This window comes from Gobius niger (assembly GCF_951799975.1).
Source record: "Gobius niger genome assembly, chromosome: 6".
Lineage (NCBI taxonomy): Eukaryota > Metazoa > Chordata > Actinopteri > Gobiiformes > Gobiidae > Gobius > Gobius niger.
Genome location: NC_136857.1, coordinates 36,671,862 through 36,689,813, shown reverse-complemented (window position 1 = coordinate 36,689,813; position 17,952 = coordinate 36,671,862). Strand labels below are relative to the sequence as shown.

The 17,952-nt window shown below is 43.8% G+C and overlaps 1 protein-coding gene across 1 annotated transcript; it reads right to left on the bottom strand.

Moving 5' to 3' along the window:
* Positions 1 to 13,146: 13,146 nt before the first annotated feature.
* On the bottom strand, positions 13,147 to 14,641 carry LOC306964876 (nuclear factor 7, brain-like; the record flags this gene model as incomplete). Its single annotated transcript, XM_079559043.1, has 1 exon — positions 13,147 to 14,641. The coding sequence occupies exon 1, from the start codon at positions 14,632 to 14,634 to the stop codon at positions 13,147 to 13,149; it is 1,488 nt and encodes a 495-aa protein (XP_079415169.1). The 5' UTR covers positions 14,635 to 14,641.
* Between the last annotated feature and the right edge of the window lie 3,311 nt (positions 14,642 to 17,952).

Sequence of the window (17,952 nt, the reverse complement as noted above, 5' to 3'; positions counted from 1 at the left end):
CCCCCACAACCATACTTTCCTTTTTTAACTGGTCCAAACCTGATCAAAATCAGTCTAAAACTGGTCTAAACCAGTCTTAAAGTTGTGAAAAGAAGCAAAAAGTTTAGTTTAGATGTAAACTTGATCTAAACCAGTAAAAACCTGATCTAAACCAGCCTAACCTGCTCTAAACCAGCCTAACTTGATCTAAACCAGTCTAAACTTGATCTAAACCAGTAAAAACTTGATCTAAACCAGTAAAAACTTGATCTAAACCAGCATAACTTGATCTAAACTTGTTCTAAACCAGTCTAAACTTGTTCTAAACCAGTCTAAACTTGACCTAAGCCAGTCTAAACTTGATCTAAACCAGCCTAACTTGATCTAAACCAGTTTAAACTTGATCTAAACCAGCCTAACTTGATCTAAACCAGCCTAACTTGATCTAAACCAGTCTAAACTTGTTCTAAACCAGTCTAAGCTTGATCTAAACCAGTCTAGCTTGATCTAAACCAGTAAAAACTTGATCTAAACCTGATCTAAACCAGCCTAACTTGATCTAAACCAGTCAACTTGATCTAAACCAGTCTAAACTCGATCTAAACCAGTCTAAACCTGATCTAAACCAGTCTAACTGGGCGGCACGGTAGTACAGCGGTTAGCGCTCGTGCGTCACAGTTAGAAGGTCGGGGCCTTTCTGTGTGGAGTTTGCAGGTTCCCCCGTGTCTGCATAGGTTTCTTCCGGCTACTCCGGTTTTCCCTACCACTAAAAACATGTACAATAGGTGAATTCTCCAGCCAGGTGTTTCTGACCACCAGCCTGGTTGCACATCATGGAGATGGGTCCCCGAGCGCCGGCCCGCGCTGGCAGCTCACTGCCCCTACAGGTCGCCCCAGCGGCATTGAGGATGGGTCAAATGCAGAGAATGAATTTCCCTACGGGGATTAATAAAGTATAACTTAACTTATACCATGGTCTGGGTGAATACTCGATTCTGATTGGCTGGTGGATGCTAACAAGCGTGCATTATTTTGGTATAACCGCACACGTAGTCCAGTAGTTAAATCACTGGGATGTCACTCCGCTGTGGGCATCGCCATAGCAACGCATGACACAGCTGAATCAGATAAACACGTAATTAGTGACTGACAGGAACGTATGAGATGGATTTTGTTTTTCATTTCAACGTTTTTGGCCAAAACAAAATGTTTGATAAATGTTTGTAGAGGAGAGTGAGCAGCTAGGTTAGCTACTGTTAATAAAATATGAGCTTTCCATTTCTATTGAAAACGGTTAAGGCTATTCATCATTTTCAGGCGTACATAAAATGATCCTGCATTTAAACATATTTGTCTGGATTAGTAAAGTCAATCAAAAAACTTTCAGTTCGTGGGGTAAGGTGTAAGCGGACTCCACCGCAGCTGTTTCCATAAACAGTTGAGCTCGTTGAGCTAGCTAGCTAGCTTCAGGTTAAACAGCGTAAAAGTGAAATAACTCCTGCCCACGAGTGCCGCAATTCGGTGTTTACTTCCACGGAAAAGTGTTTCCGGGTTAGTCCTGTTGTGTTGTGATTCTGTGCTGATGTTGTTTCGTTGAGCCTGACTGAGATCCTCGTAATAGCTGCGGAGAATGACTCGCTCTGAGACGAGCCTTCAGTGACCGGCTAATAACCCACATAAAATAGTCCCGGTGGTCTGGCATATTTAGTGAGTTTAGTCAATGAAACAAACACTTATTATAAATGTTACGTTTGTGGGACCATGGTATAAGCGGATTAAACAACTCGGAGCCGTGCATTCGACGGTTATAATGCACTTCGCGGAGTAACACCGCTCCGCTGCGCGTCGTGGTGTTCTTGACTCCGCGTCGTGCATTATAACCGTCGAATGCACGGCTCCTCGTTGTTTAATCCTTACTTAAGGTGTCTGTAAGGGAGTCTGTACTAAAATCAGCTCTATGTGAATATTGTGTTGACACTAAAGAATTCTCCAGTTGTTCTTTTCTCTCCTCAGTGGAGCTGCTCCTGTCGGAGGCCGGACACACGGCAGGTGGTGTCGGCTTCTGGTATCGGGACCTCATGAATACGAGTACAATGTGCATGTGGTATCGCCCCGATACCCGGTGCTGGTATCGGAATCGGTGCATCCCTAATTAAAAAGCATGTTTCTGTATGTGGCCCTCTGTGAAAAAAGTTTGGACACCCCTGCTTTATGTTTGACCCTTCATAATTTGAAATTAAAGAGGGATATCATTCCAAATTGACTTTTTGAGCTTGTCTTTCATCAAAATACGTGTGTTTCAGGATCGATTTTAAAGTTCTTTTAATGGTTTTTAAATGTCTTAATGGTCTTGGTCCTTCTTATCTTTCAGAACTGCTTTTACCTTACGAACCTTCACGGCCCCTTCGCTCCTCCGGCAGGGGTCTCCTAGTTATTCCTAAAGTCAACAAAAAGACTCAATATTACGGCCCTCGCCTCTGGAACCACCTGAGGAGGAGCTCAGGGCTGAGGAGGAGCTCAGGGCTGAGGAGGAGCTCAGGCCTGAGGAGGAGCTCAGGCCTGAGGAGGAGCTCAGGCCTGCAGAGAACCAGAATGTTTTTAAGACCCACCTTTTTAGCTTAGCTTTTAACTGACTAATCTATTTTTTTAGTCCTAATATGTAATATATATGGGAGGTTGTGCCAGGCGTATTGTTTTAAATGTTGTAATCTGTAAAACACTTAAAGTGATGCCTTTCGGTATGAAAAGCAGCCAGCTTTTTGGTACGTTTTTCACACTTTTTTATTTAACACAAATTTATGTTGCTGTCATGTTTTTGCAGCATTTTTGTCACATTTTTGTGGCATTTTTTAATCACATTTTTGTGTTTTTTGTCACATTTTTTGTCGCTGTTTTATCATGTTTTGTTGGTTTCTTTTGTCACATTTTTGTTGCTGTTTTGTCGTGTTTCTGTAACATTTTTTAACGTGTTTTTCGTGTTTTAGCTACATTTTTGTCTTTTTTGTCACATTTTTTTGTCACTGTTTTGTCGTGTTTCTGTAACATTTTTTTGTAAAGTTTTTTGTCACATTTTTGTTGCCTTTCCGGCAAATTTATGTTGCTGTTTTGTCGTGTTTTTGCTACATTTCTGTTGCATTATTGTCACATTTTTGTTAAATTTTTTAATCACATTTTTAAGTTTTCTGTCACATTTTTTGCTGCTGTCTTGTCGTGTTTCTGTAACATTTTTTAACGTGTTTTTCGTGTTTTAGGTACATTTTTGTCTTTTTTGTCACATTTTTTTGTCACTGTTTTGTCGTGTTTCTGTAACATTTTTTTAAAAAGTTTTTTGTCATATTTTTATTAATTTTTTGTCACATTTTTGTTGCCTTTCCGGCAAATTTATGTTGCTGTTTTGTCGTGTTTTTGCTACATTTTTGTTGCATTATTGTCCCATTTTTTAATCACATTTTTAAGTTTTCTGTCACATTTTTTTGCCACTGTTTTATTGTGTTTTTGTCATGTTTTTGCTACATTTTTATTTATTTTTTTGTCACATTTTTTTTGTTTTTTCCGGTACGTTTATTTTGTGTTTTTGTTACATTTTTTGGTCACATTTTTGTTGCTGTTTTGTCGTGTTTCTGTAACATTTTTATTTATTTTTTTGTTGCATTTTTATTTATTTTTTTGTCACATTTTTGTTGTTTTTCCGGCAAATTTATGCTGCTGTTTTGTCGTGTTTTTGCTATATTTTTATTTATTTTTTGTCACATTTTTATTTATTTTTTTGTCACATTTGTATTTATTTTTTGGTCACATTTTCTTCTATTTTCTTTGTTATGAATTTGACCTTGTCGTGCCCCAGCGGCTGTGTGAGTGGTCAGCATGGCGCCTCTGCTCTCCATCACGGTGGTCTCTCTCCAGGATCAGTGTTCTGTAGGTTCTCTGTGAGAGGGTCTGACAGGAGCGTTCCTACAGCCGCCGGGTCACTCAAAGGTCAAATACTCACTAATATCAACTATTTTTGTTTTGCATTAAAAGTTGCACTTTTTAAACTAAAGCACAATTTCCAACAACATAATCTCAAATCGTGAGGTGACCACATTGGCTCCTTTGAAGTGAGCAGTTCAGACCAAATCTCATTTTTAAAAAGCTGGATTTTTTTCCTGGTTCTTTTTTAAGCAATTTTGCGCAAATTCATACTTAAAAGATGCAAGAACTTTGTTCCTACACTGAGAGCTGCAATTAAGTATTTTTTTCTTTTAACCATGTAAATGTCTTCAGTTACAAGACGTTTCCATGGCTACAAGACAAAAAGCACTTTGTTCTTGCAGCTCTCGATGTAGGAACAAAGTTCTTGCGTTTTATGAAGTACGCATGAGCCTTTACTGCACCAGCTGCCATTTCTCTGAGCTGTTTACTGTCTTTCATGGTCATCATCCAGCCTTTCCTGGAAATCACTAGCTCGGCAGTTATGATACATTTTGAAACACCTTGAAGGTGTTGGAAGAAAAATAGAAAATGAGCGCTGCTGAGGTCCCATAGGTGTGATAAGTGTTGGTAAACTCACGGGTGCTCTTCCAAGGAGCCGATAGTGCATGAGGACAGAAGAGAGACTGGCTGTGCGTGTCAAAGGCAGTCAAAAAGGGTAGGAGGCACTCCGGAGTAGCAAAAATTTCTTAAAAATCCTTTATTGGTGCATGGACAAAATAGATTAAAAAATGCCAACGCGTTTCGACAGCTATGTCTTCATCAGGGCGATCTTTGTGAGTGAAATTGCTTACAGGTGTGTTAAATACCCGAGAGGGCTCACGTGAGGTATCACGTGACCCGGTGTAACAAAACAATACAACATAAGATCATCGAAAACATTGAACAAGCCAAAGAGCTAATTGCATATGTAGACAGGACATATTAAAAGGCATTTACATGCGGGAGAAAACAACTTATGTGAACAGTTCAATAATGACGGAGTATAGAAAAACCGTTCATAGAGGTATTCACAAGAGCACTAGTGAGGATTGTCGTCCCCTCACTAGTGCTCTTGTGAATACCTCTATGAACGTTTTTTCTATACTCCGTCATCTGTCTACATATGCAATTAGCTCTTTGGCTTGTTCAATGTTTTCGATGATCTTATGTTGTATTGTTTTGTTACACCTGGTCACGTGATACCTCACGTGAGCCCTCTCGGGTATTTAACACACCTGTAAGCAATTTCACTCACAAAGATCGCCCTGATGAAGACATAGCTGTCGAAACGCGTTGGCGTTTTTTAATCTGTTTTGTCCATGCACCAATAAAGGATTTTTAAGAAATTTTTGCTACTCCGGAGTGCCTCCTACCCTTTTTGACTGCCTTTGACCCGCATAGCCAGTCTCTCTTCTGTCCACCTTGAAGGTGTAGCTTGGACACATCCTCAGTGAAGGACCCAGGATCATTGGGTGTTTGGGGTCTTTGATCTTCAGATACCCCCATCTGGGTGACCCAACCTGTGTTGATCAGGCCCCAGTGTGTGTCCAAGCAATGCGTTTCTCCAAGCGTCTCCCCCCTTGACCCACAGCCACCTTGAAGCTTTTTCAGCGGCCTCAACTGATGTTTCTGGTCTGCTCTTCTCCCCCTCTCTCCCTCTAATGCCAAGGAGTTTGAATGCTCGATGCTCGATGTGGACTCCATCCATGTAAAAGTGTGTCAAATAGCCAACCACACATATAAAAGTTGATCTTCAATTAAGGTTCTTGAGTCATCTTCTGTTCTCTGTAGTTTAAGTGTTGAATGTTTCACCACCTATCCAAAAAGGCTTTGTCAGCTTATGTTTCAGCTCAGCCCACAGACTAATAGAGACCACTTGAAGGAGGTCAGCTTAGCTCCTTCAAGTGGTCTCTATGTAGACCACTTGAAGGAGCTAAGCTTAGCTCCTTCAAATGGTCTCTATGTAGACCACTTGAAGGAGGTCAGCTTAGCTCCTTCAAATGGTCTCTATGTAGACCACTTGAAGGAGGTCAGCTCTGTTGGCTGAGCTGAGACATAAGTTCACATTCAACACTTTCACTGCAGAGTACAGATGACTTAAGAGCCGTCATTTAAGATGGATATCTCGTAGATGATTGACAGCCTCGACATATTGAAGTGGAATTAAATTGGCAACGATAAATGGGGGGAAGAGATTAAAGGGGGCAGGCGGTCCATGCTGTGCAGGTGGTTTAGCAACAGCAAATATTGCGCCACTTTGACTGTAGGTATGACCACAGTGTGCATTTTTCTCTTGGAGGCATAATCAGGTGTTGATGTATGCTGTCTATGACCACAGAAGTGAAACTAGGATCCAAGCCTGCTTTGAAGGCTAAATATTTCCCATGTGTTCCTTTCTTCAAGTCCTTGTAAACCTTCTCTGCCACTTTGTCGATTTGTCTTGGGTTCAGATTCACTGGAACATCCCATTGGGGAACCTGAGACTTCAGTTCTTGGTACAGATTCTCTGCTAGCGCTCGCCGTTCGGGACCTTTCTCCCTTTTGAAGATCCTTTTTGCCACCTCGTAGGCAAGGCCAAAGCAGACAGACGGATTGCACTTTGGCATCTCTTTGCTGTGCTCCTGGACATCCTGTTGCACAGAGGGAGCCTTAACCTCTGCAGGAGTGAATGTACCAGCTTCCACTAGGACTGTGTTTGGTGTCTGCTCCTTAATAACAGAAGACAGCTTTACAAACTCTTGTGAGGGGTCTCCTGGGGGTGTGTACGCACTGCTGACCTCGGTGACAGTGGAGGTTTCTGATGTCCTCTTGGTAGAGACTGTGGAAAGAGGGTATAGAGTGGCGTTAATCAGTCTGCGTATCCTCCCCAGAGTTCTGTGGACGGGATTTATCAGGGCTGGTAGCTGTATCTGGGTCTGAATCCAGTTTCTAATCTGTTTCGTGAATTTGATGACCTCAGCCCGAATGGCCTGTTGGAAATGCTTTCTTTGTTGTTGAGGGTCTAAGAGGACACGGAGTTGCTCTGGCATGTCATCAGTTTGCATGAAATGTGCATCTCCCATGGCCCAGTACGCCTGATTATAGTATTCTTCCTCTTCGTCCTCGTCCTGGCTGGAATACTGGGCTATGGATTCAGACAGAGAACGCGACAACAACGCGGAGCCCTCAGTAACATCTGACATTCTGGAGTCGCCGGACAGTCTCCTAAGACAACTGCGAAACATGCCTTTGCTGTAGCATGTCACAAAAAAGGATTGAATATTTTGCACTATGCTTTTCTTCTTCTCTTCAAAAGAAACCGACTGGTTCTGGATGGTCTCAATGATTGACGATGCAGTTGTATGACTGTCGTGGTTTAAGCTGCTCTCGTCGCTGGAGCTCAGCTCTACAGCTTCTTGCTTCAGGATCTTTTTCATTATCTGAAATACTCCCTGAAGATTTGTGCAACATCTGGCTGCTCCACGGGACTCTTCAGTGGTAGATTGAGAAGTTGATGATGTGTCGTAACCCGTGGTGATGCTGTCTGTAGATGTGACCAGATCTGGTCTGAAGCGTGATCTGAAAACTATACTACGAATTCTGCCCATAGCTCTGTAGACTGGCAGCTGGACCTGGTTCTGAATCCAACTGCCAATTTCTCCCATGACCCTGCCACACTCAGCCGTGATGTTTGTTTTTTGTTGAAAACCTCCAGGATATTGTGGAGATTCTAGTCTGACGGAGAGGAATTCGGAAAGATTATCACACAGATCTCTGTGTTCTCCATCACCCATCCTCAATATCATTCCCACATAAACATCTAATTCTTCAGCGCGTTCATGAATAAGTTGCTCCACGTAAGAGGTTGTATCCTCTAACAACTCCTCATCAACATCCTCAGTGTGGCCGCACCTACAGCACAGTCTTTTCAGAGATTTCCGAAGTGTCTCTCTGGTGTAGATCTTCACACAAAAGTGCTTAATTGTCTGTGTCACTCTTTCCATCCAGGGCAGAGAGATGTGGCTCTCTCCTTCAGTAAGAGAATCGTTTTGGATGGCATCGATGATGAATGTTGCTGCTCTGTCACTGTCGCGGCTCACAGTGCTCCAGTTACTGCTCCAGTGACTGTTGTCTCTGCCACTCAGGTCCAGAGCCTCCTGCTCCAGGATCTCCCTCACTTTCTGAAGGGCGTTTCTCCTCTCTGTGATGGAGCTGGTCACGCTGCTGGAGTTCCCATTGGGGACTAGATCAGATGGCGTTTGTTTGCCCAGAGAGGGTCTGCTAAGTGGGTGTTTCTGAGGGGTAATCTTCCCGTTTGGTTTATTGACACACTGAACTCGCAGTGCTGGTTCAGTCTCTTCAGGGGTCTCTGTGTGTGAAGGGGACACCTCGGTCTGGACACACCCCCCACAGCTCCGGCTCAGCTTGGCGTTAATAGATTTCATCAAGGCTTTTGCATGACGAAACATGGCCTTCATTTTGTCCTTTGGTAGCCTGTATCTGACATTCTTAGCAACCACAAGGCAGTTTCCCTGCACGGAGCTGCAACTGAGGACAGAGTTTGTTCTGTCTGTCACTTCATGGATCACCTGTTCGAACAAGTGATTCACGGCCAGGTGTGAGGCCCCTGAAGCCGTTTCAAAGCTCTCAAGAAGGCCGTGAAGCACTGCTCTACTTACACCTTCTTCTGACACTGTTAGATTACGCTCTTCTTCTCTGCCTGCTAACACCGCATTGCTGAAGGCCGTCAGCATTGACTCAGAGAGTGTTGCAATGATTTGGAGAAAAGTTTGCCCCAGGTGCTGTCGGGACTCAGCGTCTGATGTGTCCACTGTGGTCAGTCTTTCCCAAAATGAGTTTACAACCGGCTGGATTGTGTCTGTGGGAATGTTTGGGATGAGACTGTTCAGAGATGACTCCTCTGTCCATTCCCCTATCACCTCCATCATGTCCTCTTCATCCAGGGGACTTCGTTCAATATGAGATGTATGCCATGAACCCCAGTCTGAACTGGAATCAGCAGAACTCATGGTTGCTTGTTACGTTAATGCCTGTGTCTCTGTATGCGTGTGTGCTGCAAATGCAATATGTCCACTGAATACTTGCCTGTGAGCTCTGTTTAAACACAGCCTGTCAAGCTTACAACATGTTTGCATCTGGGGCTGCAGGCTGTGTCGGAAGGTGAACTTGACTGTTGCCATGGCAATGCATTGGAACTATGAATACAGATGGAAGCTTGGGATCATGTGACATTGTAACATTCTATGAAACTATAGAGACGGCATTTCTGGAATCGCCCATATATGGTCATGTTTGAAAACAGTTAAGGGGGAAAACAATTTGGAGAAAAATCTAAACTTTCTCCAATTATTCAAAAACTACTTTAACAAATGCTGAATTATGAATATAGTTTTCTACTAAATAAAGATACAAAGACATGGAGAGGAGCAAAGTGGTTCAACAGCCCATAAATACATGAATAACGGAGAATGCTAACGGCTAGCTAGCGCTAGCTACGACTGCCGTTTTTTACTGAACAATCTGCTGTGAGAAAATATCCATATGGACCCGAAATAAGTTCATATTCCATCAGAAAATGGCTAAAAAGAGTGGAAAATTGTGTTTCCCAAAAGATTCTGTTTTCCCCTCGATGAAGCCACGCCCCCTTCTATGATGAGATGTCGTCTGTATCTATAGTTTAAAATTTAAATGGAGCAGCTGAGAATTCCATTGCGGTAACTGCAGTAAAATTTAGATTTCTAGTCTTAGTTTATGGCTAATTTCTCTGTAAATCATGGGCAAATTCACACAAAACAAAAACTGTCACAAAGTTCAAAGTCATCTGTTCCAGCACATATGAACTATACTCTAATTATTCCTCATAAAGGCGTCCAAAAGTGGTGGTGGACTTTCAGCCATAAAATTTATGTGGCAGGTTTGTGAATCCAGTTGCTATCAAATAATGATCAGGGAAAACATTTGGATGTTTTTGGAAATTACTTTCAAAAACTGTTTGAACTGTCCATCTGAAATTGAAATCTATAACATGAAAGCAATATTGACCAGATATGTTCGAAGCTGCCAGAGCATAGAAATAAAAAGGAGAAGCGGCATTTGATCCTAACGTATGCGGACAGTTAGCAGTTAGCTCGTCCGGGAGACTTTTTAGAGTCCGTTAGCCTGCATTAGTTTATTTTTAGTTTGTTTATTTATTTATTTCAAAAGGGACAATAAACAACATACATTCACCTCTAAAAGTAGGTGTTTACTTTATAGATTAATTTGAAAAAAAAAAACATTAAAAACTCTTTAAGGTAATAATTCTAAAATGAAAAACTGTTTATTATTGTTTACTTTTCGCTATTTTAATAAATAATAATATGTTTTATTTATTTATTTAATATCCATGCATCCATTTTCTTCCGGGGCCGGGTCGCGGGGGCAGCAGTCTCAGCAGAGATGCCCAGGCTTCCCGATCCACACACACCTCCTCCAGCTGTTCTGACCCCGAGGCGACACCAGGCCAGCTCGGAGACATAGTCCCACCAGCGTGTCCTGGGTCTTCCACGAGGCCTTGTCCCACTAGGACATGACTGGAACACCTCCCGCGGGAGGCGACCAGGAGGCATCCGGAACAGATGTTTGAGCCACCTCAGCTGCTCCTTTCGACGTGAAGGAGCAGCGACTCTACTCCGAGCTCCTCCCGGGTAGCTGAGCTCCTCACCCGATCTCGGAGGGTGCGCCCAGACACCCTGCGAAGGAAACTCGGTAAATCGAGAGCTTTGCCCCCTCTTCATCACGACAGTCCGATACAGCGACCGCATCACTGCTGACGCCGCACCGATCCGTCTTTCGGATGTATTTATTTAATTAATAAATATTAATATTATAATAAATAATATTTTATTATTTTATTATTACTTTTTCGGTTTACTGTGTTTTAATGTAACATGCAATACTTGGTAACACCAGCAGAGGGCGCTTGGCGCATTTGTAGAAGAAGTCCTGCCAGTGATATGCATAGGTAGCCTATATACACTGCGTTCCAAATTATTATGCAAATTGGATTTTTGTGTCAAAGAGGTAAAAAAATAAATAATAATAATGAAACTCATGGATGGTATCGTGTCTTGGGGCTCTATGAATCACTGACATTAATCTCAGAGACCTGGGATGAGTAGTTGTCGGGTTAAGCCCAGTTAAGGGAAAAACTACTGAAAAAGGGTGTTCCACTTTATTATGCAGATCCTCATTTTCAAGCAATATGGCAAAGAAAAAGGGACTTTCTGCTAATGAAAAGCGTGAAATAGTTGAATGCCTTGGTCTAGGTATGAAAACCTTCGATATTTCATGAAAGATTAAGTGTAATCATCGTACAGATAAGAGATTTGTGGATGATTCAGAGCACACTCCGGTTTGTGCCGATAAAGGCACAATATGGACGGTTTCTGTCAGACAAACACATCAGATTAAGAGAACAGATGTTACAAAGCAGCAGACAGGTATTTGAAGCTGCTGGTGCCTCTGGAGTCTCCCGAACATCAAGGTGTAGGACCCTCCAGAGGCTGCAGTTGTGCATAAACCTTCTATCCGGGCCTCCCCTAAACGGTTAATTGAAGCTGATGAACAGAAACAGTTGCAGTGGCTCAGGAATACATGAGGACTCATTTTCAAACAGTCTTGTTCACTGATGAGCGCCGTGTAGCCCTGGATGGTTAACTCAATGGAGTAGTAGATAGTTGGTGAATGACCACAATGTCCCAACAAGGCTGTGACGTCAGTAAGGAGGAGGCGGAGTCATGTTTTGGTCCAGAATCATGGGGAGAGAGCTGGTCGGCCCCTTTAGGCCCTTTTAGGCTCCCTGAAGGTGTGAAAATGACCTTTGAAAAATATGTGGAGTTTCTGACTGACCACTGTCTTCTATGCTACAAAAAGAAGAGCCGTGCTTTCCCGAACAAAATCCTCTTCACCATGACAACGCACCATGTCCTGCTGTAAAGAATACCTCTGCATCACTGGCTGCTATGGGCATAAAAGGAGAGAAACTCATGATGTGGACCCCCTCCTCCCCTGACTTCAACCCTGTTGAGAACATTTGGAGCCTCAACAAAAAAAACTTCTATGAGGGTGGGAGGCAGTTTTCATCCAAACGGCAGCTCTGGGAGGCTATTCTAACATCCTGCAAAGAAATCCAAGCAGAAACTGTCCAAAAACTTACAATTTTGAGGGATTTAAGAATTTTGAAGCTGCTATCACACAAGGGCTCCTATGTTAAAATATAACTTGACCTGTTAATATTTTTTTGATTGAAATATCTTTTGATTTCAGTAAATATGACCTCCCAATGCTACAAATTCAGCAAATGACCATTTTCAGTTAATTACAAGCTTTAAAATGTATTGAAACGATGAGTTGCATAATAACTTGGAACAGTGGATTTTGAGGTTTTTACTATATTTATTTTTGAAAAAAATACTGTTATCACTAGGAAATTTTTTCCACCACATTTAAATGATCCTCTACCAGGTAAAGACTTGAAAATTATGCTGACTCTCATTTGAGTTCACAATTTAGAAAATCTTAGAAAAATGTCATTTGCATAATAATTTGGAACGCAGTGTATAAAGGCTATGCAATTTCTCCATCTGTGAGATCAATAAAGTACCATCTTATCTTATCTTATCTTATCTTAGATGTGTCATACGCGCTGCTGGCCAATGGAGGGTGACGTCCGCACACGGCGGCCATCTTGCCACAGGGAGCTCGCTCACTCATAACATTGTGTTTTATGCTACTACTATTACTACTTGAGCCAGAAAGCTTCCCTGTGGCAAGATGGCCGCCCGTTATGCCGGAAGTGACTCTGCCTTAAGACATCTAGCCTTTATATATATCTATGGTGATATCTCCAATCGGCAGTGAATGATAAAAGAGACATCGACAGTCGGTGAGTTTCGTGATTCTTAATCCTGCGCAAATATTAAAGGAAAACTGCTAATAAAGCGCATCAACGGCAGACACCGCCCTTCACTGATTGGCTGACTCTGCTTCCTGTTTGCGTGCGTATGCACCGCTGTGGGAAATGGAATTAACTGTAATCAGGCTATCAAATATATGTTTGGAAATGACAGGATTATTCAAACATGAATGACACTAAAAAAACAACAAAAAAAACAACAATGTTTTAGATGAGGAAAAAACACATAACACAAAATTATAAGAAAATTAGATCTTTAATTAAACATCACATATTTGAATCTCTTTGGTTTTAGCGTCACCAGCTCGACCAATATAAAAATAAGGGAAGATTTTCTCCTTGAATCTGTCTGTGTGAGAGCAGATCAGAGACATGTCGTCAGTGTTGTAGAAAGACACTTTCCCCTCGTCATAATCCAGACGCACTCGGATCTTCTCAGGTCTGAGATTTAGATTCAGTTCATAACCAACAACATCAAGGTATTTTCCATTTACAAGGCCTAAACACCAGACTCCGTCTTCTGGATTTGCAGTTCTTATTTCCTTCCTGTCGACAGACTCTTTGGTCACTCCTATGATCCAGTCTGGATGGTCTCCCACCTCCACGTCCCACTGGTGTGAGTCGCAGCTCCACCCCTCACTGCCCAGGACTGAAGCAGATCTAATGAATCTCTCTGGATTATCAGGGACCTGTTGTTTAGTTTCTCCACCTCTCACTCCACTCAGATCCTCAGACAGATGAAGCCATTCGTTTGCAGTGTTTGGGTCTAGAATGACTGGGCGGTCGTGGACCTGGCTCCTCATCTTCTCCCAGGCCTTAAAGCCCATGTTGCCCAGGACTGTGGCCTGGTTTATCAGGAGTCCTGGGCCCAGTCTTAGTGTTGGCTGTGAGAGGAGTGAGCGGGAGCTTTTCTGACTGTGTGAGTACTGTCTGATAAAGTCCATGTGTTCCCTCTTCAGCTGCTGCTCCACAGTGGAGATGTTCTTGTTCAGAGTGGACAGGAGCTCCCTGACCTTCTCCAGCTCTGAGTCCATGGTGTGAAGCTGTCTGCTCCGCTCCTCCCTCAGAGCTGTCAGCCTCAGCTCCTCCTCTCGCTGTAGGAACCGGTGGAGTCGCTCAAAGGTCTCCCTGATGTGACGTGCACACGCCTCTGCCTGCCTCTCCGAGTGAACACGCACTTCCTCATACTGTCGCTGTAAGGCCGAGGCCTGCTCTCTCTGTTCAGTCAAAGGCTTTAGCTCCGACTGTAGCTGCTCCTTTAACCCAGACACTGCCTCCTCCACAGACACCACAGTGTGGTCTCGGTGCTGAGAGAACTCACAGATAGAGCACAGAGCACGAGCCTCGTCCAGACAGAACAGAGCAGGAACCGAAGGGTGTTTACTGCAGACCCCCCCCTCTGCTTCAGTCTGAGGGGGTTTACTGCAGAGACCCCCCTCTGCTTCAGTCTGAGGGGGTTTACTGCAGACCCCCCCTTCAGCTTCAGTCTGAGGGGGTTTACTGCAGACCCCCTCCTCTGCTTTAAAGTTAAGGCTCAGCTGCTTCAGAGCAAAGTTCATTAGGGGAAAGTCTTTAGAGGACTTCCTTTTACAAACCGGGCAGTTCTTGGTGTTGTGTTTGTCCCAGTAGTTCTGTAAACAGCTGGAGCAGAAGCTGTGGTTACAGCCCAGAGACACCGGCTCTTTAAACGTGTCCAAACACACAGGGCAGGTCAGGAAGTCCTCCACTGCAGCGATCCTCTCCGACATTTTACACTGATCAAAGAAAAACCAACAAAAACCAACAAAAGTGAACGACTCGCGGAGCTGTGTCGTCTGTGTCCAACGCCCTAAAACTGACTGAATTCTTTAATTTCGAGTCATTCATACCTGAGTAATCGAACCTTACAACAGACAGCAGCAGGGGGCGCTGTTGGTCTATTTTAAATGACTGTCATGTTCCACAAACTGCACTTCCACCTTAGTCCATGATTCCAAACTAAAGAACCTTTATTTTTAAAATCACAGCAGTTTCTTTGATGAACCGTTTTCATTCTACAGTTTTACAGCTTCCATCTGCTTCATATTGTTTATTTCTTGGCTGACACAGATGCAGATCGACTTCTCACGTTGTGCTGCACGGAGCCCTTTCTCAAAACAGTTACTTACAAATAGAGTTCGCAACTGCAGGAAACACAATGTTTTTTAATGTGAAAGTTTTGACTAGTTTGACGTTTCATCTTGTTGCACCTGGAGAGAAAAACGACGCTGCTCCTGAACAACACGTGACTGCGAATAAATGGATCTGACTGCGCAGACTCGTTTGAGTTTTCTTCTGCCGTAAACAACGACGAAGGACGAGGCCACAGGCGCAGAACGACTGCCACTTCATCTGTCAGTCTGCCTCAACATTAAAAGTTCTTTCTTAATAATGTTGTGCAATACGGAGCTAACGTGTTATAATTGAGTACTGCATTCCCTTGATATTTGGAAAGTAACTGTATTCTCAATACTCTCAAATGAAAGAGTAATGTGGTGGGGTAGCCTATATTGCCCAATCAGATCGCGTGTGCGCGCCTTAAATACGGGGGGTTATGCAGCTGGCACGACCTCTCCTCCCTCTGACGTCACACGCTGCTGCTGTAGCGGGGCACAGCGTGAAAGTTGGTGAAGTTGCGAGTTGTTAATAGTCGTTTTTAGGCGTCAAGCCAGCAACTCGATGTACACACAACTGTCTCGCTGGTAAGCGTGTTGACCAGTTTATATTCATGCAGACTATAGGCTCACTAGTCCTCATGCTACGATGCTATTGTGTTTTTAGCATGCTGGCGCTCCAGCCAAAAGCTACTGCAGAGCTGGACAAGCAACATGTTCGGGGTCTCAGTACGGGTCGTTTGGGGAGCGCCATGCATCGTCGTCCTGGTAGGTCAATGGCCTCATAGCTACATCTGCCCACACATCTGTATCTGCGCTAATGTAGATTTCCCATTCTTAGGGTCCTGTCAGCGTTACACACCTCCTCTTCTTCTACGCCTGTATCGCCAGGGTCGTCCGCTTTTTATGTTGTAGACTGTGATGTACGTGCTGTTTCAATATGGACACTGCAATTTTAACAAAACATGTAACTAATAAAGATCCTACTTTTGTAAATGAATGCCTCTGTCCTGCCAATTTTACAAATCTGTGTTGCCTTTTTCTGCAGGTTAAATTTAAGTTCACACCACTATGTGGTTGGTAATGAGAAGTAAAATGGTAAAATGTCCAGTAGAACCTGCAGTCCACTCCACTACAGTAATTTTACCAGAAGACAGTTACTCACAATGAGTATTCTAAATCCGTATTCTGAATACATGTATTTAGTTACTCCCCAACACTGCATACCAGGTCGTGTGCTGAAAGGTTGTGCTGATGAACTCACTGAAGTCTTCACTGACATTTTGAACACATCTCTGCAGCAGCTGTGGTCCCAACGTGCCTCAAAGCAACGACCATCATTCCGGTGCTAAAGAAGTCACCGCCCTCCTGCTTCAACGACTCCGCCCAGTAGCACTCACTCCAATTCTTATCAAGTGCTTCGAGCGGCTCGTCATGGACCACATGAAGTCTGTTCTCCCTCCCACCCTGGACCCACACCAGTTTGCTTATCGGTCCAATCACTCAACTGAAGATGCCATCTCCACTGCGCTTCATACAAGTTTCAAGTTTTGAATAGCCCAATATCACAACAGAAGTCGCCTCACAGGGCTGCACCAAACATTAAGGCAATAAAACAGAGCAATAAATATGACAATTAAAAGTTCAGGTGAATCCAGGCAAATATAATGTCCAATAGGAGGTAGCCACGAGCGGCGTGGGCGTCCCCCGTCCTTAGACTCTCCAGCACGGCAAGGAAGAACTCAAAAACCCGGCAGGAGAAAAGAGAAACCTTTGGGGAGAACCACAGAAGGAGAGATCCACTCCCATGGACGGACAGGCTATAGAGACCCAGGGCCCAAGGATCCCTCAGCAGACGGGCCAAGATCACAGACCGCCCAGTCCTCAGATTCCAGAATGCAGGGTTCCTCCGTTCACCCAGGTTCCTCCGTTCGATCTAGACAGGCACTCCCGAGGGGGAGTGGGACAGGAGACACCATGTGAATAGTGATGAACAGACTACAGATAAATTAAGTATTGTATCATGATAAGACAAAGTCTGCAGTAAGAAGAAGAGGATAGCGCTCAGTGGACCGTACTTCCCACAGCAGTGTTCCTCCTAAGGCAGCTTTACTTCAGGCTGTGGGTCAGAGCTTTACCAAACTGACCTGATTATAAGCTAATTCTCAGAGGTACGTTTTGAGCCTAGTCTTAAATGTAGGGACTGTGTCTGCTTCTTTAACGAGGGCTGGGAGTTTATTCCATAAAACCGGAGCTTGGTAGCTCAAGGCTCTGCCTCCTACAGTAATTTTGGAGACTCGAGGAATCACTAGTTGCCCTGAGTTTTGAGAGCGGAGAGCTCTGGTTGGCTGATATGGAATGACAGCGTCTTGGAGATAGAGCGGAGCTAAACCCTTTATGAATTTAAATGCATAAAAATTAGATTTTTTTTACATTTTATTCAGCCCTCACTCACCTCGAAAACAAGGACTCCTACGTTAGAATGTGTTTTTAGACTTTAGCTCAGCATTCAGCACTATAATCCCACAGCAGCTAATTCACAAACTGCTCCACCTGGGAGTCAACACATCACTGTGCGACTGGCTGCTGGACTTTCTGACGGGGAGACCACAGGCTGTACGTGTCCTCCAGAACCATCACACTGAACACGGGGGCTCCCCGAGGCTGTGTGCTGAGCCCCCTCCTGTTCACTCTGCTGACCCGTGACTGCGCTCCAAAGCCCGACTCAAACCTCTTCATCAAGTTTGCAGACGACACAACTGTGGTGGGCTTCATCAGCAACAGAGACGAGTCAAACTACAGGAGTGAGGTGAGCAGTCTGGCCATGTGGTGCACACAGAACAATCTGTGAGAGCGGGGGTCCAGCATGCTCCTCTAACAATCAACGGTGCTGCAGTGGAGAGGGTGACCAGCGCTAAGTTCCTGGGTGTGCAC